The sequence below is a fragment of the Gavialis gangeticus genome, unplaced genomic scaffold (genome assembly GCF_001723915.1).
Source record: "Gavialis gangeticus isolate Ggan-Ray unplaced genomic scaffold, GavGan_comp1, whole genome shotgun sequence".
Classification (NCBI taxonomy): Eukaryota; Metazoa; Chordata; order Crocodylia; family Gavialidae; genus Gavialis; species Gavialis gangeticus.
The window spans coordinates 102,074,010-102,098,283 of record NW_017729031.1 but is presented as its reverse complement, the minus strand read 5'-3'; the positions used below and the strand labels follow the sequence as shown (position 1 = coordinate 102,098,283).

General features: G+C 39.4%; 1 protein-coding gene across 5 annotated transcripts; it reads right to left on the bottom strand.

The window, feature by feature from the left end:
- Positions 1-2,695: 2,695 nt before the first annotated feature.
- GPR1 (G protein-coupled receptor 1) lies at positions 2,696-22,302 on the bottom strand. Of its 5 annotated transcripts, XM_019523469.1 has the most exons (4): positions 22,075-22,302; positions 18,552-18,601; positions 15,537-15,601; positions 2,696-3,863 (listed from the first exon to the last, which is right to left on the bottom strand). In XM_019523469.1, exon 4 carries the CDS (start codon positions 3,844-3,846, stop codon positions 2,797-2,799), a length of 1,050 nt encoding a protein of 349 aa, XP_019379014.1. In that variant the 5' UTR covers positions 3,847-3,863; positions 15,537-15,601; positions 18,552-18,601; positions 22,075-22,302; the 3' UTR covers positions 2,696-2,796. The 5 variants fall into 5 exon arrangements, with proteins under 5 accessions (XP_019379014.1, XP_019379016.1, XP_019379015.1 ...); XM_019523471.1 differs by lacking the exon at positions 15,537-15,601; XM_019523470.1 differs by lacking the exon at positions 22,075-22,302 and having other exon boundaries at positions 18,552-18,641.
- Between the last annotated feature and the right edge of the window lie 1,972 nt (positions 22,303-24,274).

The following is a 24,274-nucleotide window of genomic DNA, read 5'->3' as shown; positions in this document are numbered from 1 at the left end:
CCCTGGGTCTTGCAGGGTCAAAAACCCCCACACTGCAAGGTAATAACACAGGGAACACCTGCATGAGCAGTGTGTAGTGCTGCAGATGGGTCTGTGGTGCCACATACCACACGCCTGTGCTCATCTGGACACGGCCCCTGTGGGCTATTTCCCATGGGTCCTGATTTCTCTTGTTACAGGCTCTCCTATTTCCTCCGTGTGTGAGGTGTACTCCTTGCTGCCTCTCTGAGTGAGTTGTGAAGGGTCTTGTGCTAGTTTGTTCAGAGTCTACTATGGGGTGTCTATATGTGAGCAAGGAAGCTGCTGATGTCCTGTAATTGCAGTGCATTGGAGCAGACTCGATTAATTGGATCTGCTTGAGTGCGGTAATTACCATACAACAGCAGCCTCCAGTGTCTTGTGCATCAGCATCCCTGGACTTCAAAATGGCGGCAGGGGTGCATTATCTAAAAGCTCGTTTGACAAGCTTTAGATAAAGTGCCCCTGCCACCATATTGAAGTGATACATGAGATGCTCTGGGTGCTTTTAATTAAAGCCCCCATTCCCCAGAACAGGTGTATAAATACCCTAAGATCCCAGTGCCAACCCACAGAAGAGAAGGAGTCCTGTCACTACTATTCAGTGTCTCAGGAAGAACCTTGACAGGCCCAGTAAGTTCTGTATAAAGAGTATTAGAAATGTCTGTTGTGAGAAATTACTGGATACTTACCAGTACCTACAGTTGCATCTTTTCTTTAAAATCAAATATACAATGAAAGGTAAAAAATGTGTTATTTATTCCTTCTGAAGATAAACCGGAGTACAACAACATAAGTAGCAAGCACAAATTAATCTGAATAATAAACCTCCCAGAGACCACTCAGGAAGTAAATCATGGTGGATGACTCATACGCGAGTGAACCATCTTGCCTTTTACTGGGTATCTGTCAGCGTCTCATTTTTATTTTTCTGACTTTCCAACTGCACAGACGCATCCTGTTCTCAGGATTGTTCCTTTCTTTGTAGTGGCCTGTGGGTACTAAGATGGATCTACAATCTGTAAAAGGTGTTTACCGTTCCTGGTGTTATTCCATTGTCAGTGACTTGAGTGAGCAGGTGTCATTTCCATCCATCAGTGTACAAGTTCTGCTAGTATTGTGGATATCCTCAGGAAGCAGTCGCTAATCATCTTTGGTTGCATTTTGATGTGTTGAATGGGGAGTTATGTCATCTGACTGGTGGGCAAATTAACGAGTGCCTTTCTCCCCATGAAATAGGGGTAACTAGCATTCTTGTCATAGTTTCTTTAGTTCCATAGCTGTTTTGTAACTGCTTCTGGGTAGGTTTTTTTTAGCTCAGCAAGTTTGCTGGATATTGGCATTAAAGTTTTTGTTCTGTCCTAGGAATTTCTAAACTCCTGATGTTCAGAAAGCATTGTGAAGCATCTTGCGATATTACCAAAAAACGGAAGCTCCCTTGAATCTTCTCTGGTATTCAAAATCAAATTCTTTAGTATTTTTACTGATTTTTCTACTAACCCCATTGCCTGAACAAAAGTGGTATCAAAGAATCGCTGAAATGAGCCTTATCGCTGACACTGAAAAGGGTTATACTTGGATCATATCTTCCAAAACTCTTAGGACTGAACAAAGGTATTGCTCTGAGAAGAGAGCAATCCTACAGTACCGCTGAGGAAAGAGATGGCTCCAGGATGCAGAGTGGAGAGCATAGTCAGAACATCAAAATTAACATCCTATCCTTAGGAAACATATACCAGGAAGTCTTTAAAGAAAAGCGACCGGAGGTACAACCTACCAATTATGACCTCCTTAGGCTTCTGAATGTTAGAAGCTGTAATGGAAGAGTGGCAGGAGACAGCTCAATATGCTCTGCCACTGAGATGCAGTACACTGGGCTAGATAAGCCCTAAGGTTAGATTCAGTATGGTATTTCTTATATTTACTTTTGGTTTAGGCACATTCAGCTACATGGGGTTGTTGGTTCCATAATGACTCGGATGATATATAGTGTTGCCAATCAAATTACTAATCCCATGTTTTGCAGCATCTGTGCGCACTTTTGAGAGCCTGCTAAACTCTTGAGATTCAATGAAATTGGACCACAATAAGGATGTGTGTTGTAAATGAACTATTTATATTTCTATCTATTTCAGGATGATGCCATAAAGAAGTATTTGTAAATACACGAGCTGTTGTATAAATATATATAGGGCCCCATCTACGTTGTAAATGTTCCTATTTGTATACAGGACTGTATCTGTTACATAACTGAGTTATGGACAAGATCTAATACATAGAAGTCCTCCACTTGTGTTTGTATAAAATATGACGTGCACATTCTTGCACTTGCAGTTAACATTTGCACACATCATTTTGTATGCATACTTTGGCATAGCCTCTATATTGCTTAATTCTGTGTGTCCAAGTGTTGAACTGGAATGCAAAATGTTTTCAAAAAACTAATGCAAGCATGTGTGTGCAAAGTCATATATGCAAACATATAGAAGCCAAGTAAAACGTTGTCTGAAGCTACACTTCTTCTGTGTTTAAGCAAGTAGCTAGGAAACACTGGGCTAGATTCATCCCTAAATTTACTGGAGCTTCATCTAATGAGTAATTTCTGTGAAACTAGGCAGTAAATGGCTCTTTTTTTCTTTTTTTCACCAGTTGTGAGTTCTTGTTTATTACAGAATTGCACCAGCAATCAATTTGACCAGTCCTTGACATTACATATAAATTTGCAATTCTGTAATAAACAAGAACTCACAACTGGTGAAAAAAAGAAAAAAGAGCCATTTACTGCCTAGTTTCACAGTAGTTCACAGCCACGTGGGTGTTCTCTGAGCTTCGCAGTTGTTCACTGACTGTTCCAGAACGGCTTACTTCCCACAGCGCAAGCTTTAGTGCCTCAGAAACTGTCGCTCTAACATGGACTTGGAATTTTTTGCTAATCAAAACATAGAGGATTGGATTGAGACAGCTATTAATGAAGGCAAGACCAGTTGAGAGGGGAATGGCATCCTGAAGCAAGCCATGTAAGTGTTCGTTATGGTGAGCAGATAGTTCCAGAATGCTAAATATGTGGTAGGGTGTCCAGCAAACAAAAAAAGCTACAACTACGGCAACCATGGTCCAGAAGAGCCTGCTGGAGGTTAGTAGGCTTCTCCTCTTAACCTTGACAATCAGAAGTGAGTAACAAAGGACCATGGTCACCAAAGGAAACAGATAACCGCACACAAGCCTCACCCAAATCAAAACATGATGTCTCATAACAATGAGCTCTTTGTCGTGGAGGTGAAAGTTGTTGTAGCAAATGGTGTTGTTGTTATGAATTGTAGTGTCTCTGAAGTACAAGGCTGGGCCACCAATAATAGCAGCCAAGAGCCAAATAATCCCGCTAAGAATGAGAGCGTTCCTAAGGGTCCGATACTTGCATGAAAAGGTGGGGTGGACCAGGCGTATGTAGCGATCAAGGCTGATGAAGGTCAGGAAGAAAACACTAGCAAACATATTCAGTAAAGCAATAAAGGAGTTAACTTTGCAAAGCAACTTCCCAAAGGGCCAGTGGAAACCTAGTGCTATATATGTACTATAGAAAGGCAAGAAAAGAACGAAGATGAAGTCTGCAATAGCCAGATTGAGGAACCAGAGGGTGGAGACTGATTTATTCCATTTAAACCCCATAAACCAGATGACTATGGCATTACCTGGCACCCCTAGGAGAAATGCCACACAACATAAAGAAAGGGAGACCATGTGTGAGACACTGAGATGGGACTGGAATGGCTCATCTTCCTCATAGTTATAATAAAAATAGGTGTAGTTGTCAAAATCTTCCATCTCCATGATGTACTGGCTGCTTTCTGTGGAGAGAAGGGAATGGAAAACTTAAGGGGAAACTCTTAGGTTAAATTTTCCTTAATTGTGTTACTAATAGCACCAAACATTCATTCATGTGCTTCAATATCAACAACAAATCCATCAGTTTCTTACTTCGAGTCAATATGACTTCTTGGCAGTCAGGTTCCAGCACAACTCTTTATTTGGGCTGCGGACAATGCAGGACAACACTTCTACCCAGGCAAAAAACTACTGTATTTCCTTGCATACAAACACACTCTCAGATAAAACATGCCCCTTTCTTCTGGAAAGTAGAATGTAGGGAAAAAAATTTCTGGAGTCATGGCTGACTGTGACACAGTTAGTTCTGGAAACACAGTGTGTCCAAGAAGTGTGGCATCCCAGGAGACCATATGCATGAGGCATCCTGCAACAGGAGCTTCCTGGTGTGCCTGTCATGAGAGATTAGGTCACAGACTCTAGCAAGGGCAGTAGCAACACTATTAGTTCTTTACTGTAATAGTTCTTTATATAAATTCCTGTAAATAAAGTTTTTCCACATCACAAGCCTCATCAAGCCTCTTCTGCTTGCTGGGCCAGACACAAGCAGCAGCCTCTTGGCAGCTGCCTGGTAAGCACAGTGCCTCCATGTGTGCTTCTTTTCCAGTGAAGAAAACAGCTTCCCCACTTAAAACATGTACCCATGTACCCTGATTGAATTTTGGATATGTGGTATGCAAGAAAATACCACATTTACAACAAAACTTGAAAATCTCATGATTATTCTTGGTACTGATTTTTGCAAAAAACAAGGCAACACTACCTTTTGGACCTAAAGTAATAGACTGTGGCTATTTAAAGAAAGTGACCACAAGAGATGCAGATTTTATGTCACAAGGCCCATATTCCCTCACATTCAACATGCCCCCCACCTCCCCACTCCAGTAAAACATGCACCTTGTTTTTGGAAAGAAGAATGCAATTTGGGCTGGCTCGTGTGTCCCCTGACATCTTTGAGAAGTCTGAACTGTTTGAGATACAGTTTGATCTGTATAGGCCCAATCCTCAGCTAACATGAGTTAGTATGCTTCCACCAATTTAAGTGGAAAGGTAAAGATGTACCCCCTTATTTTTTAGATAAATCATTTACTAGGGGATGTTTCTTTGTATTTTCAAAGCAAACCAAAATCTGTTTTTTTTCCTTTTTTTTAATTTATTTACAGGATCAGGACTATTTATTAATTAGATTTATATGCTGCCCTCCCCAAAAGAAGTTCAGGGTATCTTACAATAAAAAAATAAAATAAATTATAAAGACAAATACAAAAAAAATATTATTTTATTTTTTAGAACAAACTCCCCAAATAATGCCCCAGATTTAACTCTGCCTGCTGAAGGCCTGCCCAAACAAAAAGATCTTCCAACACTTCTAGAAGATGATCAGCCTAGTCTTGTGGCCAGAGCTGTAGACTAGGCATGGGAAGACCTGGACCAGTGGTTCTCAGTCTTTTAAGATACGACATACCCCTTGTTAAAACGCAATGAATTCCTATTTGAAACCTCTTGGTTTATCATGTGAATGTACACCGAATAGTGTTAACATTGTGTGGCACCCCACAGCACCCTTGAAAGGATCTCAAAGCATCCCATGGTGCCACATCATCACCATGGCTGAGAATCACAGACACTGTCTCAGTTTCTCAGTGTCACTGATTTCCTGTTTTATGAACTTGTCTATAATCTTTGGCAAATTACTTAATTTCTCAGTTATGTCTGCTTCCCTCTCTGTAAGACAGTGACAGTATTACTCCCCCCTCCTCTTCCCCCATGGGGGCTGACAAAATGAACTCAATGCCCTTACCAAAGATATGAGAGTTCCTTGTCTGGAAAGCACTAAAGAAGTGCAAAATAATAGTTCTCTTTTTTTTGACTCTGGGATTTTACAGATCCTATCTCCTGTTCCTGTTTGAAGCAGGTTTTATGGATGATGTCTGTGGCAGAAATCTGAGAAGTACCAGGCGTCTGTGTAGGCGAAAGGGTACAATTAAAATGCCAGGGAGCCAAGTAATGTTTTATAAAAAAATGCTAAAAAGATAATATGGAACACCAAAATTGCAGCTAGCTAAATTATATATAATGATTTCTCTAGCAATCTGAAGGTCATATATTTATTCCACTACTTTTGCATGTCTTTATATTAAGAAAGGCTGACAGTCAGACATATTAAACTCTCCACACTTCATAGGGACCAATCCTAACACTTTTTTTTAGTGTTAAGCAGCATTTTGTTCTTTGAGCAATCCCACTGGATTCAACAGAGCTGCTCATGTAGTATTTCAGAAGGCTGTCAATATGTGGCTCTTAATACATAGTTTAGTCTACAACTAATACAAGCAAGTAATAGGAACACAATGAGCTAGGTTCTCAACTTAAGTAGGACAACTAAGCTCTAGTGTTGTAATTCCAGATTTATACTGGTATAAATGAGATTTGAAGCTGGCCTTTTATAACTTGGTGCACATTTTTGTGCCAAATATATATACACCAGATATATCTGAAGGTAATAACTAGCATCAAGGATAAAATGCCACTTTTGCTGCCTAAAAGTAATGGATTTCATACTCTTTCACAACATTTTATATCTTGTTAACTAATAAAGCTAGGCTATTGTCTGTTTTTGCCAAAGACCAAGCATGGAAAATATCAGGCTAACCCAGAATATTTTCAGAAGTTGGAAAAAAAACCAGAGGAAATACTTTGCAGCCTTGCTTAATACGTGTCACACAGGCAATTGCTATGCAGTAGAGATAGGAAATTCCTTAGAGGCAAGAGATGTTCAGCAGGAAACATGTGCTCAACATATGCAATGCAAAAGACCATGGTATTAATTTAGTAGTGACCTGAGAAATTAACCTGGTGACAAACAGAGGAAATGGAGCTTCCCGAGAGAACAACTGCCATTGCTGTAACTGGAAGTGACTTGTTGACTCAGCATTGGAAGATTGACAAATTTTTAAAAAGAGAGAGAACTCAGAGAGGCTATTTTTCAGTTTACAATCAGACCAACATTTTTTGGGAAGTATTTTCAGGTAAAATTAAGAAACAAGAATATGATTTTAGTAAATTAATAAATAAACCAGACAAAACACTTGAGGAAACGCAACCTTATTTCACGAGCAAGGAGAAAGTCTAATAAGATTGAGGTGCTTAGAAATACTGCATTTACTTTGTGATACCAACTAAATAAGTTATGGGCAGCAGAAATGATCACAAAAATCACTAATCCCACAGAAGTCTGCCATCAAGTGAAGCCTGATTAAAACTGGCCAAATTCTGCCTTCCATTAGGAGTTACCCCATCCATCTGCATTGCTACACATGAGTGTAACTGCCTGCAGAATGTGAATAGCTTGTTGGGTATACAACAGATGAGCTGATTGGTATATTTCTGAGAACCAGTTCTGTTCAGGAGTTAAAATTCAGAATGCAGACTTGGATTCCAGTTCTGCATTCCTTCAATGACATTCATTTTTTGCCTGATAAAGCAGTGGCAGTAACAGGCTCTCAAGACATCTTATCCAGCAAACACATATGCCTATGCTTAACTTTACTGCTGCAAGAAATCCCTCTTGTTTCAGTGGATCTTCTCACATACATAAACCTCTATATGTGCAGAAATGATTGCAGAATTAAGTTTGTCACTTGTACATGGGCAAAAAAAGTGATGAAAAATGTGTTTATTACAGTTCTTACATATCTGCCTTCTGTATCTATATAACTGCATTATGTTATTATGGAGAAAGATTCATATTATCAAACTATATGCAGAAGCACTACTCCATTCCCAGTCTGCTCCATCAATAGAAAATGACAACACCAGTTCTTTCTAGTGTGTATCAGCCTGAAGGGATTTAATTTGGTTTGTTGTCCTGGTAAATGTAATTTTTTTTCAAAGTGTTTATTGGAACTTTAAATGAGCCACATTTTTCTAAGCAATTACATATCCCTAGGGTGTGGACTCAGTGCAAGAGACCAGTACCACCCATCTGAGTCATTTTTCAAAACATGTAACATCTGCAGAAAAACACTACAAATATGAAACAGCAACCTTAACAGCTGAGATAGTTCATTTCCATTATCAACGAGTTGCGATTTAAAACCCAGAAACATATTCCTGAATACAATTTCTGACCTGACTACTGATTTATAGAGAGAGCACACTCCTGTAACATGGCGTTGTATCTTGTCTTCCTTTTGGACATCCCTTCAGAGCCTATGCCAGCATCAAGAACTAGACAGAGCCAGTCAAGACTAGGTTCTCTCATGGACTGGTTTGCAAACAGACACAGTAAAAGGAAGAGGCCATTTGCTAGCAGCTGTTGTTTTCACTCCTAGGCTGTGCACAAGTAATTGCTAACAGGACTGGAGCCTTTTACTGCATAGGCTCAGCTCCTAGATCTGATTTTGCAAATAGCAATAGGAGAGAGGAAATATTTTGCAACAAACAGGAAAACGTGGTTAGAAGTTTGGAGGTAAGACATGGGGACAGCTACAGGTTACAACACTTTTTTTAGTGCATTTGAATGAGGTTAACCAAGTTTAAAATGGCTCATATCTTTTTTTAAACAGTAAACAGTCTCTCTGCAAATGAGTATGCATGGCATTTGTTCTTTAAGTGATGTCTGTTAGTACTTCCTGAGGGCAGTGGTCCTCTGAAAACTGAGTCCCTTTAATTTGGTTGCCTATCTATAGATCTAGGCAACTAACTTTGAACAATCAAGTGTGAAAATGTTTGGCTTAAATATTTATGTTTCTCCATCTGCAAAGTAAAGATTATTATTTAAACTATCTCATGAGAGTGTTGTCCTTTCAATAATGCTAGTGACATGCCTTGAGATCCTTGAATAGAAGAAACTGAAGAAATGCAAACTACAATATTAAAAATGTTTCCAGAACCAAAGATAGAATGGAAAAAGATTTTACTATGTGCTTTTTCTGTGCCAGTCCTCAGGCAATTTCAAGGCCAGATTCTCAGTTGTTGTTTTAGCTCCATATGCCTATTATTTACAGACATATTACTCTTATCTTTGCTGTATTATCTGCACAGAGCTTCAGTAGGTTGAGTCAGACCACCTTTCCAGCAATAACATCCATGATGGCTAGGAGGGTACCAATTTATATACAGACATCCCACACCAAGATGGCACCCAAGCCTGTCTTAAGTATCTACAAGAGCAAGATTACAACTCAGGGTACAGACCTAAAGATATTACTGAACTTAGGGTTGTTGGTTGTAGCCATGTTGGACTAAGGACATAGGCAGGAAAGGTTCTTTGGGTAGATGTGATACCTTTTATAAGACCAACAAAAGAGTTGGAAAAAAGTTATTTGCAAGCTTTCAGGCACAAATGTTCATTTGTATCTTCACAGACTTCTTGTTTACTTTAGCTTCTTTTCTACCTTGGAGAACTCATAACAGCAGCAGAGTCCCCCAATGCCTGAAGAAGGGTGTTTGTACCTAAAAGCTTGCAAAGAACGTTTTTCCAGCTCTTTAGTTGGTATAATAAAAGACATCATGTCTACCCAAAGAACCTTACTGAACTTATATACTTCACCTTCACATGCAACAACTTCTGTTTTAACAATCAATACCTCTTCCAGACCATGGGCACAGCTATAGACACCAAAATGGCCTCACAATATGCCAACCTTTCTATGGCCCACCTGGAAGAATTCCTCAAGAACTGCACCATCAAACCCATGCTATAGCTAAAACACATAGATGCCATCTTCATCATTTGGACTGAAAACCTGAAGTCTGATTGACTTCCATCACATATTCAATAACCATCACCCCTCTATCAGACTCTCTCTTGAATACTCCAGCACCAACTTTTCCTTTTTAGACACTAAGATCAATATCCAGAATGGTAAAATACAAACCACCACATACAAGAAACCTATGCACTGATATACATATCTGCACAAAACCAGCAATCACTCTAAACACACCAAAAAGCTGTAATGTGCAGCCAACCCTCCAATACCACTGAATTTGCATTGTGGAGAATACCCACAATCATCATCTCGCAACTCTCAAAAGGACTTTCACCCAACAAGGACACTCCTACAGATAGATAGATTGTACTTTTCAAAGAGTCACCTGGATACCACATGAAGAATTGCTGCCCTACAAAAAGAAAATCCCCAGAATTGCACACCATTAGTTATGACATACCATTAACTAATGGTATGTCATAACTTCCCTGGAACCTATACGGAAAATTCTCAAAAAACTGTGACCCATACTAAAAGAGGACCCAATTCTTAAAGAGATCTTTCCAGAACTACCCATCCTAGCCTTTAAACAAGCACCAAACCTTGCCAACCTCATCACCAGAAGTAAACCTTGAACCTGACCCAAAGCACACCGACTGGATCTAGACCATGCCATGCCATGCCATGCCAAGAAATGTAAAACCTGCCAACACATTTCCACCACCCCCACAATTACTACACCCTACAACAGAACCATCACCATTCCTGGATCTTACACCTGCACCTTCAGAAATATAATACATCTCATGCTGTGCACTAAATGCCCAGATGGAAAATATGTAGGAGAAATCAAATAACAACTATGTACCAGAACAAACACATATCGAAAATCTATCAAAGACAAAAATATACAACTACCTGTGGGCGCACACTTCTTACAAGAAAACTACTCTCCAGTCTCTCAGTTTAAATTCTTAAAGGGAGTTTACAAAATACCTTTCACAGACAAGCCTATGAACTTCACCGTATCAACCTACTGGATACAAAAAATCATGGACTAAATATAGACATTGGCTATATGGCACATTATAGCCTCCCTGCCATCTGATAACCCAGGGTAACCGGTCTGCATTTTAACAGCCACATCCTTCCCCCCCTTCCTCCCACTCCTACCTTTCTCACCTATTGTCTCACAGGACCTCTCTTCCGGGCTGCCATGCATTTGCATTTTCAAAGACCAGCATTTTGTATACTGGCTTCCACTCTACCCAGGAGACAACACAAAGAAATAACAAACTCTCCCTGTGCCTGAAGAAGGGTGTTTGTACCTGAAAGCTTGCAAAGAACAATTTTTCCAACTATTTAGTTGATTTAATAAAAGATACCACTTTTACCTAAAGAACCTTGTCTGTCATGTAAATAAGACATTTAAGAAGTCACTTATATTTCTCAGAGGTTGTCTTTTGTTTTTACTTAGTACTTTTGCCCTCTGACATGCTAATGATGTTCCTGTAATTATGAAATGGGACTAGAACATCTGTGCAGGTGGAGCTGTTCCTGACTATGCTACAAACATCCTGTTTGATCTAGGGACCCTCCTGGGTGTCAGTACTGAAGTCAATGGAGCAGCTCCAGAGTGAAATCAGACTAAGGCTTTCAATAGTAGATGACACACAGCATCATCATAATTTCAGTTCACTTTTCTCCATTTAGAAGTCTTCTTAAGGGATCAAATTTTTCCTAAGACCAAACAGATTTGAGCCCAATTTCATTATACAGGTAGCTTATTCCAGCTATCTGGGATGGAACCCACATGGTCCATCTCTCATATATGACCCTAGTCACTCTTAAAATTAATAGACTGGGTCAAGGAAAGTTTATAGACAGTCTGGATTGGTTAAAAACAAACATGAATATTCAGACAAGTCACAAGTCCATTTATTCAGTGTGGTAAACCCAAGTTGCTGTCTTCCTTGGGCAGCTAAGCTGAATGCAGAGGTCACAATGCTGGGTCCTCAGTTCACAAGGAAGCTAAACTTGTAAAGCTGTCTGCCTCTCAGCAGTTATGTTTGTAACAAGGGTTCTATTCCAGACACCAACTTCTAATGCCTCATAAAAAATCCACAAATGCCACATGCCTGACCTGTGGCTAAAGGAAAGTTGGCAGAAATTGAACTGACTCAGTCAAGCTATGGATGAGGAAACAAGTAACTTTTCAAAAAGTCATCTAATTACAGTTTGCCATGCCATGTCTTAAACAATTTGGCCCTAGAAATCAGTGTCATTTGAGAGGGAAATTGAAAGGCTTATTTTTGGAGTTTTTATTCTCCTCCCTACCCTCTCCCCCCAGCCCCCAAAAATAAGAACATATAAAGTTCACCAAAAACTTCACCCATGAAAGTCAAAAGGTCTGATGGGTTGCACACAGTTTGTTAATGTTGACATGCTGCCCTGCTCTTCCTTTTGTGAAGGGAATAGGTTTACATTCCCTGTGCTACTTAAGTTATGGACATTTTCTCAAGGGTTTACAAAGGCACTTGTAAAAATTCTAAGTCCTATCTGGAGTTTACAAGCCAGGTATGGACTCCTGTACATTTTATTATCCATTAAAAATAAGCAAGTCTGAAGAGACTGAATCTCATTTTACATGGAATGAGAAGGATAACAATTCTGCTCTCATGTTTTCTGCATTGCAAATTGAGTAGCCATTTCTAGCTATATTGTCTGAGTTATCTCACAGTTTAGAAAAAACTGTTACAATACATACTGGGAGATACTATAGCAGTTCTTATGTTAAGAGGACATGGGGCAGATATGTTGTATTTCCTTCTCATGCTTATCCTATAAAAGGTAAATGTTAAAGAGAGTTATATCTGCACAGCAAGAATAAAGTTCCTGAAGCCAGCAATGATAGGCGAAGGACTGAACAGGTAATTTACCCTGGATTAGACAGCTATAAATAAACAGAGACTCCTGTATAAGCATATGTCCACTTGGCACCATTCAAGCAAACACAGGTATGAATACCAGTATCAACTGTTCCTCATTATATCTCTGAGCATTATATGCTCATGTACAGGATATTATTTCCATATCGCTTCACCTGTTATGTTAAAAGCAGCTGTCTTCAAATAAGACCAGATGTGCACTCAGTCAGAACGTGCCAGCTCATGCATGATTTTAAACTTGTCTGTTCATGGATCTCAAGCCAAGTCTAGGTTGCAAAGGTTCATGGTATATGCTGGTACAGCTGTATCAGCAAACCCTCTTAAAGTAGACAAAGTTTACATAGGCAAAGAAGCACTTTTCTACCCATATAACTGCATGTACCCTAGGGCTTTGCTGGTAGAGAAACAACAACAGCAGCAACAATACCCTCCACATACCCATCCCTTAACTGCCCTTATTATAGTAGCAACAGTTTTGTCACAAGTGCAATGAGTTAGTTCATCATTTTGTCACTGCTGAACAATATGTAGTTTTCCTACCCAGCTCAGAAATGTCCATACATAATCTGGACAGTATCAGAATGATTCTTCTTTCTGTAGGCCCCAAGCACAGATACATTTAGGTTCAAAACAAGATACAATAAAGCAGAAGGTCTCAGATTTCTCAGTGTGGAATACTGCGGTGTTTGTCATCACATAGCATCAACTCCTCCTTGCTTCCAGCTGTTAAAAGGGTAAAACCTAAAAACATGTTCCTAATACTCCTCGTATGTGACCAATTGCTGTTGTTGCAACAAGTCTGTTACATGTTCACTGTTATGTGTTCACAAATAAGTCAAGTGATTAGTATAGTTAACAGGAGGGGAGATGTCCATGAGATGCTCCCTGTGTCAAAAAGGAGCCTATGTTATAAACAAAAAAGTTTAATGAGAGGATGAACAGGATGGAAAAAGTATCACTGCAATCTGAAATGTAGCATAAAGGTAGCAGCAGTACTATTCAGTATTTATTATTTATGTGCCCTTTCCAAATACCTCACAACCATTTGGGAATTTGAATTCACAAAGGAAGCATCATTGCCCTCAATTAACAGATGGGGAACTGAGGCACAGTAGGATGAAGAGACTAGTTCACCTAAGAAGTCTGTGACAGAATCAGGTATTGAATTTAAAGAGTTGCAACCCCAAGCTCTAACCACAAAACCATGCTTCCTTTTCCAGTGTAGCACTAACCCTTCATTTGTGACAGAATAAAGAAGCCACAACATCTCTCTTTGAAGACCATGTACATCCTGGGAGGAGATTCTATTCTATTCTATTCTATTCTGTCCTGTCCTGTCCTGTCCTGTCCTCCTCTACCACTCCTCATTCTCTCTCTTTCTTATAGAACCAAATAGGACCTGCCTGGACAGCAGCTGCAGATTATGGATGGCAGTAAATTCAGATCTTGTAATCTTAGAGAGACACAAACCTGCATTCACACTGACATCATCTCCCCACCCTACATATCAAGTCAATCATGTAGAGCAGATGTGTTGTGTCATACATCTGACTAATCCACTCCCTTGACATCAGTGCCCTAATGAATGTAACCATTTTATCATGCAGACACACATACATTAACGAAGTATTACTGCAAGTGCCACATGATTGCATTCATTCCAGAATCTGAGCAATCCCTCCTTTGGCTCACAGCTAAAATACCTCCCCTCCTTCCCTGCAGAAGATACATTTCATATTTTTCAGCACCTGAGATTCACCATAAGCTAACTGCTGTGGTAATGAGCTACTTGTCTCTATTTCTGGTCACGCTTACTATGGAGGAAACATTTTCCAGTGTCACTGGGAAACATGTACAGAATATATTCTTCTTGCTTTGCAATTATTTTTCTGGCCAGTGTTAGAACAGGACAAGTATTACAGCTCTTGTGTTAATGAACAGGTGCTTTCACAGCTTACATATACTGCCACTACTAGAAAGGGCACAAGGTGCTTATAGCTGAGGTATTGTACAGGGATTGAAGATATCCACTGTATTAGTGTCACTTTCCAATTGTCAGCATCAATCATACTTATTCCTCAAATTTAGCCTGACATGGGAGCCAAGAAATCTGGACTTTCATCTTGTTTCAGTTGCAGGCTTCCTATGTGATCTTTGGCACCTAACTTCATCCTTCTCTTAGGGCTTGAGTCTGTAAAGTATTGAATAAACTGGGTGGGAATTAGGCCCTCAACACTTTGCAGGATAATTATACTTAAATCAGGTTACATGCAGCTGAGTTCATTAAAAGAAAGGAGACAGTGGGGTGCAAATTATTATCCTACTGATGCTGCTGGGCATTGTACTTACACTTGGTAAGAGACAGTTCCTGCTCTGCCACCAAAAAAGATCAGACAAATGGAGGGAAGGGAACCAGAAACTAAAAGGGCATTTGTCCAAGATCACACATCTGGTTCTAAAGCAGAGCTGGGGATAAAACTCAGGTGTTCACTAGACCAATTGTACCATCTAATAGGTGCTGGATAACCTTCATAGTGCTACCCATTTAAAATGCATCCTCTGAGAAGTTACAGTAGTAAGGAGGGCAATAGGATTGGAGAGAAGAGGAAAAAGGGAAAATTTTGAAGGAAGGAGTGATAGAAAGAAAAAAAAAAGTAACAAGATAAGAAAAGTGGCAAGATAGCTAAGAAGGACACAGTAAAGTGTAAGTTGCTATCAATTGCCTGAAGTCTCAGAAAATCTTCTGAGATGCTTCTAGAAGCTCAAGACTCCTGTAAATTAAACAGCAAAGATTCATATTTTTGCCTTGTCAGACTGGTTGTTTTTCCTGTCTCTCACATGGATATTTTAGACAAGTGCAGTGGACAGGAAAAGAGCTAGGAGACTGCTCTCAATCACACACCACTGTTCCCCCTGTCTCTGTGCATGTGTGCTGTCCAGATGTCTTTCAAGTACCTTGGATTTAACTTACTTGTGCTAATTTGCCTGATGGAACAGGAGAGGAGTCCAAGCCAAAATAAGGAAACCAACACTAGCCTGTGGGACAAAACAAGAGGTCAGTACTTGATTCGGATTCTCTCATGCGTACAAACCCTCAGTTTGCTGCTCCAGTCAAGCGCCCACAATGGTGCATATAGGTCCCCAAGCAGAAGAAATGTTAGGGTTTTTTTTCTGTATGCTTCGTTCCCTGTAAAAACGTGAGTGCAGCCTGTGAGTCTTGCCTCTGTACACATCTGCCACTGCAGGGGAAATAGCCAGATACTGAGAATGGGGAATAGATAAGTGTGACCAAGAGCTAAGTGGGAATGCAGGTGGATAGACAGTGCAGGAGCAATAAATGATAGAGAGAGGAGGGAAGCAGGAGTAGAAAGAAGCCAAATGGAGTAGAGAATGAAGGTAGAATGCAGGTGAGTTGAAAGGCCTTCCAGTGAGGATAGAAGGTCTGCAGTACTAACCTTTCTAAATCCACCTGCAGCTAAGTTGGCTCTGTTAGCCTGAGCTGTAACAACCAGTGTTCACCTCAGTACATCAGCAGTAGAAAAAAGTAACAACTATCCTTGATTTGTTTAATTATATTTATATAGTAAATTGATGGGGTCAGATTATTGCCTCTGCATTGGAGGTAAAGAACCAAAGGAGAAAGCCTCACTACTGGGACAGTACAAGGTTGATGTGGGGCTTTGTTGTTCTCTCCTGCTCACAATCCCTGCCTATGGGGCTGTTTGGACTAGGGCCAAGGGTAGGAAGTGGGTAGAAATGGCTGAGTTGGTGAACACCACAGTGGCCTTCCTCCTTTTTGGTTCCAGAACTGTAACATATGTACACAGCTATGCTTACAAACTATGGCCCTTCCTAGCCTGGACGTCCACTGGCTCTCCCCAGCCAAAGCCAACCTCCCTTTCTGGGACAACCTCCCTTTCTGGGACATGGCAGGGTCTTGCAGATGAAGGTGTTGCCTTCAGCCTGTGCACACATGCACATAGGATGGCCCTAATCTAGCCTGGCAATCTGGTGAATCTGTCAGCATTTTGTTTTTAATTCAGTCATAAGCTATCAGAGACAGTAAGCAATGGTGAGGCATCCATCTGCTGGAGACACATGGCCAAGCAGATGTTGGAACAGATTCCATGCTGTAAAATAAATAAATAAGCCTATATGAAACACTTACTACAAAATAATGCCCTGTGTAAATACTAGGTCAGCACTGGCTGGAGTTTCCAAATATCCCTGATAATTCAGTGAAAATGAGAATCTAATAGTAGATCTAGAAACCCAAGTAGAAACATGTTTAGCATAGTCAGAAGAGAATCCACCAAGATGCAGTGTTTTAGTATTAAGGAGGACAATTGTAACTTCACCTTTTTGAGCTTCCTAAAATAGGCAGTGAATTAACACCATCCCAGAAATTACTACATTCTCAGACCAGAAGTAACAGTACAAAGTAAAATAAATAAATAAATAAAATGTAAAAAATATATATATTACATATATCATCTAAACTTCTAGGACTGTCATCAGTGATTAATCCCTCCATCAGAAATCTGCAGCAAGAAATCAGCAGCAAAATCCTGAAACTGGATCAACACTCAAATGTTTGTTAACTTCAATGGTTTATATACCATGATCCAGCCCAAAGATTTGTTCTTCAGGGAAAATCCTGCCCAATTCAGAGGTTTCAAGTGTGTGGAATACATTTAACCTCTCAGACAATACAAGTGGGCTCTAAGCTCACTCATTTGTGCCTTAGAGCAGCATTTCTCAACCTGTAAGTGGGTTGCAAAAATATATGAAAGGGTCATGAACTTTAAAAATAGATTCTCCTTTAAAGGAGAAAAACGTGGGAAACTTTGGCTTTTACCTTGCAGACAGGCAGAGTTCCAGCCTGCAAGGGGCTGCCTGGGGGGCCCCCCATATCCCACCAACCTACACACTTGGGGGCTGGGGACAGCAGATCAGGAGTGAGGGGCACTGGGTCAGGATTGGGCATCAATGTTTACAAATGGGTCCTGGCCCAAAAAAGGTTGAGAATCACTGCCTTAGAGCAATGCTCTGTCCACTTCTCCCAGTTTCTATGGAGGAGGGGGAACCTAGATTGTGGAATATAACAGTCAACTAAAAATTCCCATGAGATTAATAGGTATAGACCAGATTATCAAGATGCTTGAACTCTCCATTTCAAGACAGGTCAATATTTAAATTCAAACTACTTTGATTAGCTCATCTCTCATGTCTTGAATGAACAAGGTACTTAAGCACATGATTAGGCCCATTGAAGACTTGAGGTGAATCCAGCCTTCAGGATTTGATCTATGGTGGCTGCATAGCACTCTACAATTTCCCCAAATATCTGTTTTCTTTCTTTACCTGATACTCTCCCATTCATTCTCCTTTTTCCCCAGAATGGTGTAAACTACTATAAATGTTCGATAATTATAGTTGCTTTTCATTTGAAAAATGAATTCTTACTGATTTTTATACATCTTTGTTTCCTTTTGTTTACATGGTAATTCAAGAGATTCACAGAAATGTTGCAATCTGCTTAATTTAAAATATAACCCCCTCCCACCAAAATATGGAGGAAATATTTTCTATTAGATGCTGAGGTTGGAATTAATTTACAGCTGGAGCAAATTTGCAATTCCTAAGCAAATCTAGTTAAAGTCAAAATGCAAGTAAAGAAAGAGAGAGTGAGACTCTGCCTGATTCAGATTCTCATTTACACTCAGTTTACATAGTGCTCCTCACACAGGTTTAAATTAAATAGGTGCACTTTATTAAGAAATCATCAAAATTAATTCACATCCTTTTATGGTGTCAGAGTGGTGAAAAATAAATTTAGTATAAGATTCAGGCCCTCTTTTGGAAGCCTTTCTAGTGAATGTGTGTACCACTAAGCTATGCAAATTGTTTCACTATCGCTACATTAGTCCTCAGGTTGAGAAAAATTTAAAAATGAATAAAAAGTATAACAGAAAAACCTACATACCTCTGCTCTGTTGGGAAGAAACACTGTAAACTGGGATGTGAGATCTGCAGCTGAAGGAAGAATGGAGGAAGTCATAAAGATCAGAATTACTTGGCTGTTTCCATCTGCTTTGCTTCGCTACTGCCTTCCTTTTAATAACAGTTTTTTTCAGTACCCTCCCAGATGAAATATTTCCAGCTCTCTGGAACTGTTTTGAACTATCAGCTCTCTTTTGTAAGCGCAACATTCCACCAAAAATAAATGTTACATATATGAGTAAATCATTTTGGTCAGCGTCTGCAACAGATGAGGTTGCTAGTGAATGGAAATGAACCTCACCGTTGTATGCTTTTTGTTATGCAATGGGAGTGTGGGTTTTGAACAGCATCTTTATTGATGAGCATTTTGGTTCATAGAAAATGTTAAATGAACAGGGAAGTGTTTAGAAAGTTAACAGGAATATTTTCCAGCAATGCTCTGAATTCAATCATATACTCTATACTTATTTAAAAGTCAGTAAAGTGTTTTTCTTCTTTTTGTTTTACCTGTCACAGAGACAGATCGCCAGCTGATAGGTAGTGTAAGTTACTAAACAGAGCACAAACATAGCTTCAGGAAGACCTAGAGCAAGGGCAGGCAATTATTTTGGGCAGAGGGCTGCTTATTGAGTTTCAACAAGCCATCGAGGGCTGCATGGCAGGCAGCCCAGGGCAGATTAATGTTAATTTTCTAAATTTTTTAGGGGCCCTGCGGGCCGGATAGAATGTCCTGGTGGGCCACATCTGGCTCCTAGGCCACATTTTGCCCACCCCTGACCTAGAGATTCTATTTCTGGCTTTGCCACTGGTTTGCTGTGTTGTCTTGAGGAAATCACTTTTCTGTGCCTCAGTTCTCTGATCTGTAAAATGAGGAAAGCAGCTGCAAATGAATTCCATGGAGCAACATCGTTATTGTTGTTACAAAACTCAGGCATAAGCCATATTTAGCACTTTTCATCAGTATAGCTAAAAGTACTATACAAAGCAGTTAACATTTTTTTACGTTTTATAGTTTTGAATGAGATATAAAGTGACTTACCGAAGGTAACTTCTTCATAGTACTTTAAGATCTACTGATGAAAAGTGCTATTAAAGCTGAGGCTCTGCCCATCTTCCCAAAGTAGTTAACATGTTCATACCCCATAAAGGAGAGGGGGGAAATATAATAATGGCAAGAGTCTTGTATGGGTGCATGGAGGTGTAGGACATGCACAGTCCCTGGCATGGGAGAGAAAAGTCCAGTGAAGTTGCAAGGAATCCCTGAAATAGGAGTCAGAAAACTTCTGGGGAGGAATAAAGGAATGCAAGGAGCTCCTGCATTTCACCTATGGATGTAAGAAAGTGCCCAACCCTCTAGTTAATACTGGGACAAATCTGGAAGTCTTTATTTGTATCCAACTCTTTACCCAGGTAATACTGCCATAGTATAATGGGAATTTTGCCTAAGAAAACAGCTAAGGACCTCAGGATTTATGTACTTCTTGCCACTTCATAATTTTCCCCCTTTCTCTGCATCATCAATAGATGAGTCTTGTGGAAAAAGACATTTTTCTTCCTTTTTTCTTCTGTAAAACCTGGGTGGGTAAGTATAGGTCTTGTTGTAGTGCAAATCTATTGTTTTGCTTATGATGGCACACTGTACATATGTGTCTGTAGGTGCTATACCAGATCTGATTATTGTAAGGAAGAGAATTCTAGGGTGATATCCTTACCCCTGCTTAAGTTTCCAGTGCTTCAGCAGTCTAAAGGAGAAATAAAGCTGCTTTACTCAGGAAGCTGAGAAGTTAACACCAGCTGGTATAACACCAGTGTAGCCAAATGAATGCCATCTGTTCCCCCATCTCCTCAGTGCTGGAGCCACAATGGAGCACATCAGAATGCAATGTGTTCTGGCAGTCCTAGGTTGGTGAAGAATGATTTGTCCCTGGAATGCTTTAGTCAGCATAAGTTAGAGCAGCTCCTTGGCTACCCTAATATGTGCTTAGAATACTAGTTTAGTTTTTCCAGGCTCAACGAAAGAGTAACATGGCTTATGACCACCCTCCCCTCCAGTGCCAAATGTGCACTTAGAACAGATGAGGATCCAGCCTATATTTTGTATAAGCAAACATTAATAAGAAAAGGATTTTTAAAAATGTAGCAATCTCCTATGCTCCTATTTTTTGTCGTATTACTTGGAATCAAAGGGAGTTCAGCCCATACTTATAAATCTCTGTCAGGTTTAGCACAGGATATCCAAACACACAGGATTTGTTATTATTTGACACACTAGGACACATAGTGTATATATCTAAATAGTATGGCTGGAGTGTTGTAGCCACGAGGTTCCAGAGAACATGAGAGAAACAAGTGGTTGGTAAAAGATCCTATCCAAAAACCTTGTTTTTCAAACATATCTGAGAGCAGAATCGAACACTAAAAATTATTGAGTACAGCGTATTTTACCCTCAGCTGGACCATTTTTCTTGGAAAAGTCCATTTTGGGTCTTTCTTTTCTTTGTATAGAACAAAAATGTGTTCTTCTATAAAAATGTGTTAATCTTCTATAACTTCCATTTCCATTTATTTCATCTACTTTTCTCTGTTATGTGCTCAGATATAAGAACTGGGATGCTGGACCCATAAATGGCATTTCATAAACCAATTTCATGAAACCTATGAAGTGCTGCTATTATTTCACCAGTGCGATTGTTGGAGATGCGTGCATATAATGTTATGACAGTCTGAAACAAAGTTGATGACAACTTTGGGTCCTCATTTGGTTTCTGCTTCCTCTTCTCTCACCACTGGGAAGTTGCCTTTTACTTTTTCATGTCATCTGTGCCTCTTCAATACAGCAGGGTCAGTTAGTGAGACTTTGGGACTTCTACTCTATATTTCAGTGAAGGTGGCAATGTGCCAAGGCTATTATACAGAGGAATGAAACAAATTCATATGCAACACTAGTCATGGGAATTTTCTTTTTTGAAGGGGAGAGACATGGTTTGCTTTATACATGATGAGAAAAGAACAAAGGGGACCATTTTCATGCAAATTAAAGATTCTGGGTTGGCCAATAGTGAATAAAATAGGTCTATTGAAAGGCAAATGAGTTTTAATGGCATCATCAATTCTTTGATTTATTTTTTTTAGCATCTCATAAAATGTAATGTAGCACAAAGGATGTAGAGTCACGAAGATACAAGGGTGAGAAGGCTTTTCAAGGACAAAACACAAATCACAGTTGGGAAGTAACATAGTTCTAACTTACCAGGATCATGAACAAATATTGGATACCCTAATAATTATTTAATGCTGCCAAGGCTACTGCTCTTAGTGAATTATCTGTTCTTAAGTGCAGAAACTCAGATATTTTTTAAATGTTTCTAATGGGCAAAAAACAATGGAGAAGCAGTGTATTTGATTCAACATCTTTAAATCTAGACACTGTTTGCAAACTCAGTCCTTTAAAAAAATACACTATTTTTTCAGGAATAATTTAAGCAAGAGAAAAACAAATCACTCACCTCAATGAGGTTTCTGCTGTATTAGGACTCCTGTAATGTCTATGTTTGAAATTCTTCACTTGTCTGTTGCATTCTGAGTTTTAATTCTGGCTCACTGATACCCACTGGAAAAAACGTATTTTAACTATCTGATAAATGGGAAAAGAAAATCTCCTCTCTTCTTGAGTAACTAAGCTAGTAACTACTTCAGGTCAGCCTGCTTGGTAAAACAGTAGTGTTTACTTATGGCTTAACTCTGTCTCTTATATATCCTACACAGCAACTTTTTGAGTGACACCATCCTTTGCACTGTCCAATTACACAACTCAAAACATCTGATTATGGGAGTGCTGTAGAAAATATGGCAAGTCCACTCCCATCCTCCCATTTCAATATTAGATTTCTGATTATTTTTATGTCTAATATGTTGGAGAAGCTACAAAAAACTGTAAATGACAAAAATGTGAAATTATTACTACGATAAAAATACACACAGCCATATATAGATATGCATACAGATATGTATGGATTTAAGTGGGATTTTTCAAAGTTAGTTTAAGGATTTAGCGACATTATTTTTCATTCATATTAATGTAACTTAATAATTAAATATACATGTCATTTTTAGTAAAGCACAGTTAATACTTTTAAGGAATATTGTCAAATATGCTATCAGGTGCATCTTTACAACCTCAGTGAATGCATGTAGGGCCTGTTATAAGTTTAGAGTGTGACTTAAAAGAAAGGCAAAGAAATGGATCCATAGGATGGCAAAAAATCATACCTAAAAAATTACTTGCGAGTCATGACCAGTTTTCCATGGGTAGTGCATTAACACTGATACGATTATTCTCATTGTCCACACATATTTGGGAATGGTTGTGCTACGTAGATTTGAGACCACAACTATTTCCTTTCTTTATTACTATAACAGCAAAATAAATATGAAATGCTAGAGGCACATACTTCAGTCATACAGTGACTATGAATTATGGACTATTCAGCTTGTGCATATGATAAAACACTACTTTCTGATATTTTAAAATATGCCAAAGATTAGTTATTATTATTTAATATAAATAACCAACTAGCACATGCTTTTCACATATGTAGGGTTTGGTCTCCTCCCATACAGAAGGAAGTCAGTTTATGGAGAAGTGATTACAGAGAGAAACATTCATATCCTAGGAACCAGAAAATGGTGATGTTGACTAAGTTTGTTTTACAACTAAGTTTCATAATATGCACTCTTCCTATATGAACAGGCCAGTTAGCAGATATAAACTGACACAGATACACAAGAGCCACTAAGCCAGATACAGTAAGAGAGTGGCTTGGCCCTCAGAGTGGAATCCAGAACCTGTGTTAGGCATCTATAATTTTTATACAGTACATGGGGCGTTAGGCACTGCAAAATAGTGATCCAAAAAGACCTGCTTGCTGTGCTCCTATAGGATTAGGTTATAGAAGTGCTAAAGCACAGGGATGAGTCTGAAATTCTACCCCTCTCTGAAGCTCGAGCACTTTCATCCACTTGGGACTGGAGTCTGGAAACCATCCATTCTTTCAAAAAACTGAGGAAGGCTCACTCCCAGATCCTTCTCCTCTGACCATACATTAAAAGAAGCCATTCACACCTACATTTTGAGAGGAAGAGAGGCATCCCTTGAGAACATTTACTAAATTGGGCCCCTCAGGATACTTAATCAGAGAGAAGCCTAGTTTCTGGATCCCAAAGGGGCTTAGATGGGAGATGGAAAATACAAGCAATTTTGGGCATCCAAAGATGCAGAATTCAAGTCAAACAAGAAAATGCCTCGAGAATTTAGATGCCTCTAGTTAGGAAGCAACTGAGCAGAAGCCTTAAGGGCCTCTAGCCCTAGGTGTTCAACTTCTTTGTTAGATGCACCCCACTGGAACTATTTACAACACATGAGACTCTGACCCACGCATCTTGGCCAGTGCATAGGTTAGAAGAGCATAGACAAATGATATTCTGCACCCCAGTTTGCACTGGTGTAAACCCTTTTACTCATATGGAGCTACTTTAGATTTGGAAGACCAGGGTTTTACTCTATGCGTCTTATCAAGTTATCACAGGAGATGATGGCCCAAATCTTGAAGTTCTTTCTTTAAATTTTATTCAGTTCTTTCCCATTTCTTTCCTTTAAGTCTAAGGAGAAGTGTTTGACTAACACCTGGAGCTGGGGATCTTTGGGAA

Coding starts and splice junctions, on each gene's coding strand:
- GPR1 (XM_019523468.1), bottom strand. CDS start 18,777: ATGTTGCGCTTACAAAAGAGAGCTGATAGTTCAAAACAGTTCCAGAGA. Junction 3,864..18,551: donor TTCTTCCCAACAGAGCAGAG/GTATGTAGGTTT, acceptor TTCTCTCCACAG/AAAGCAGCCAGTACATCATG.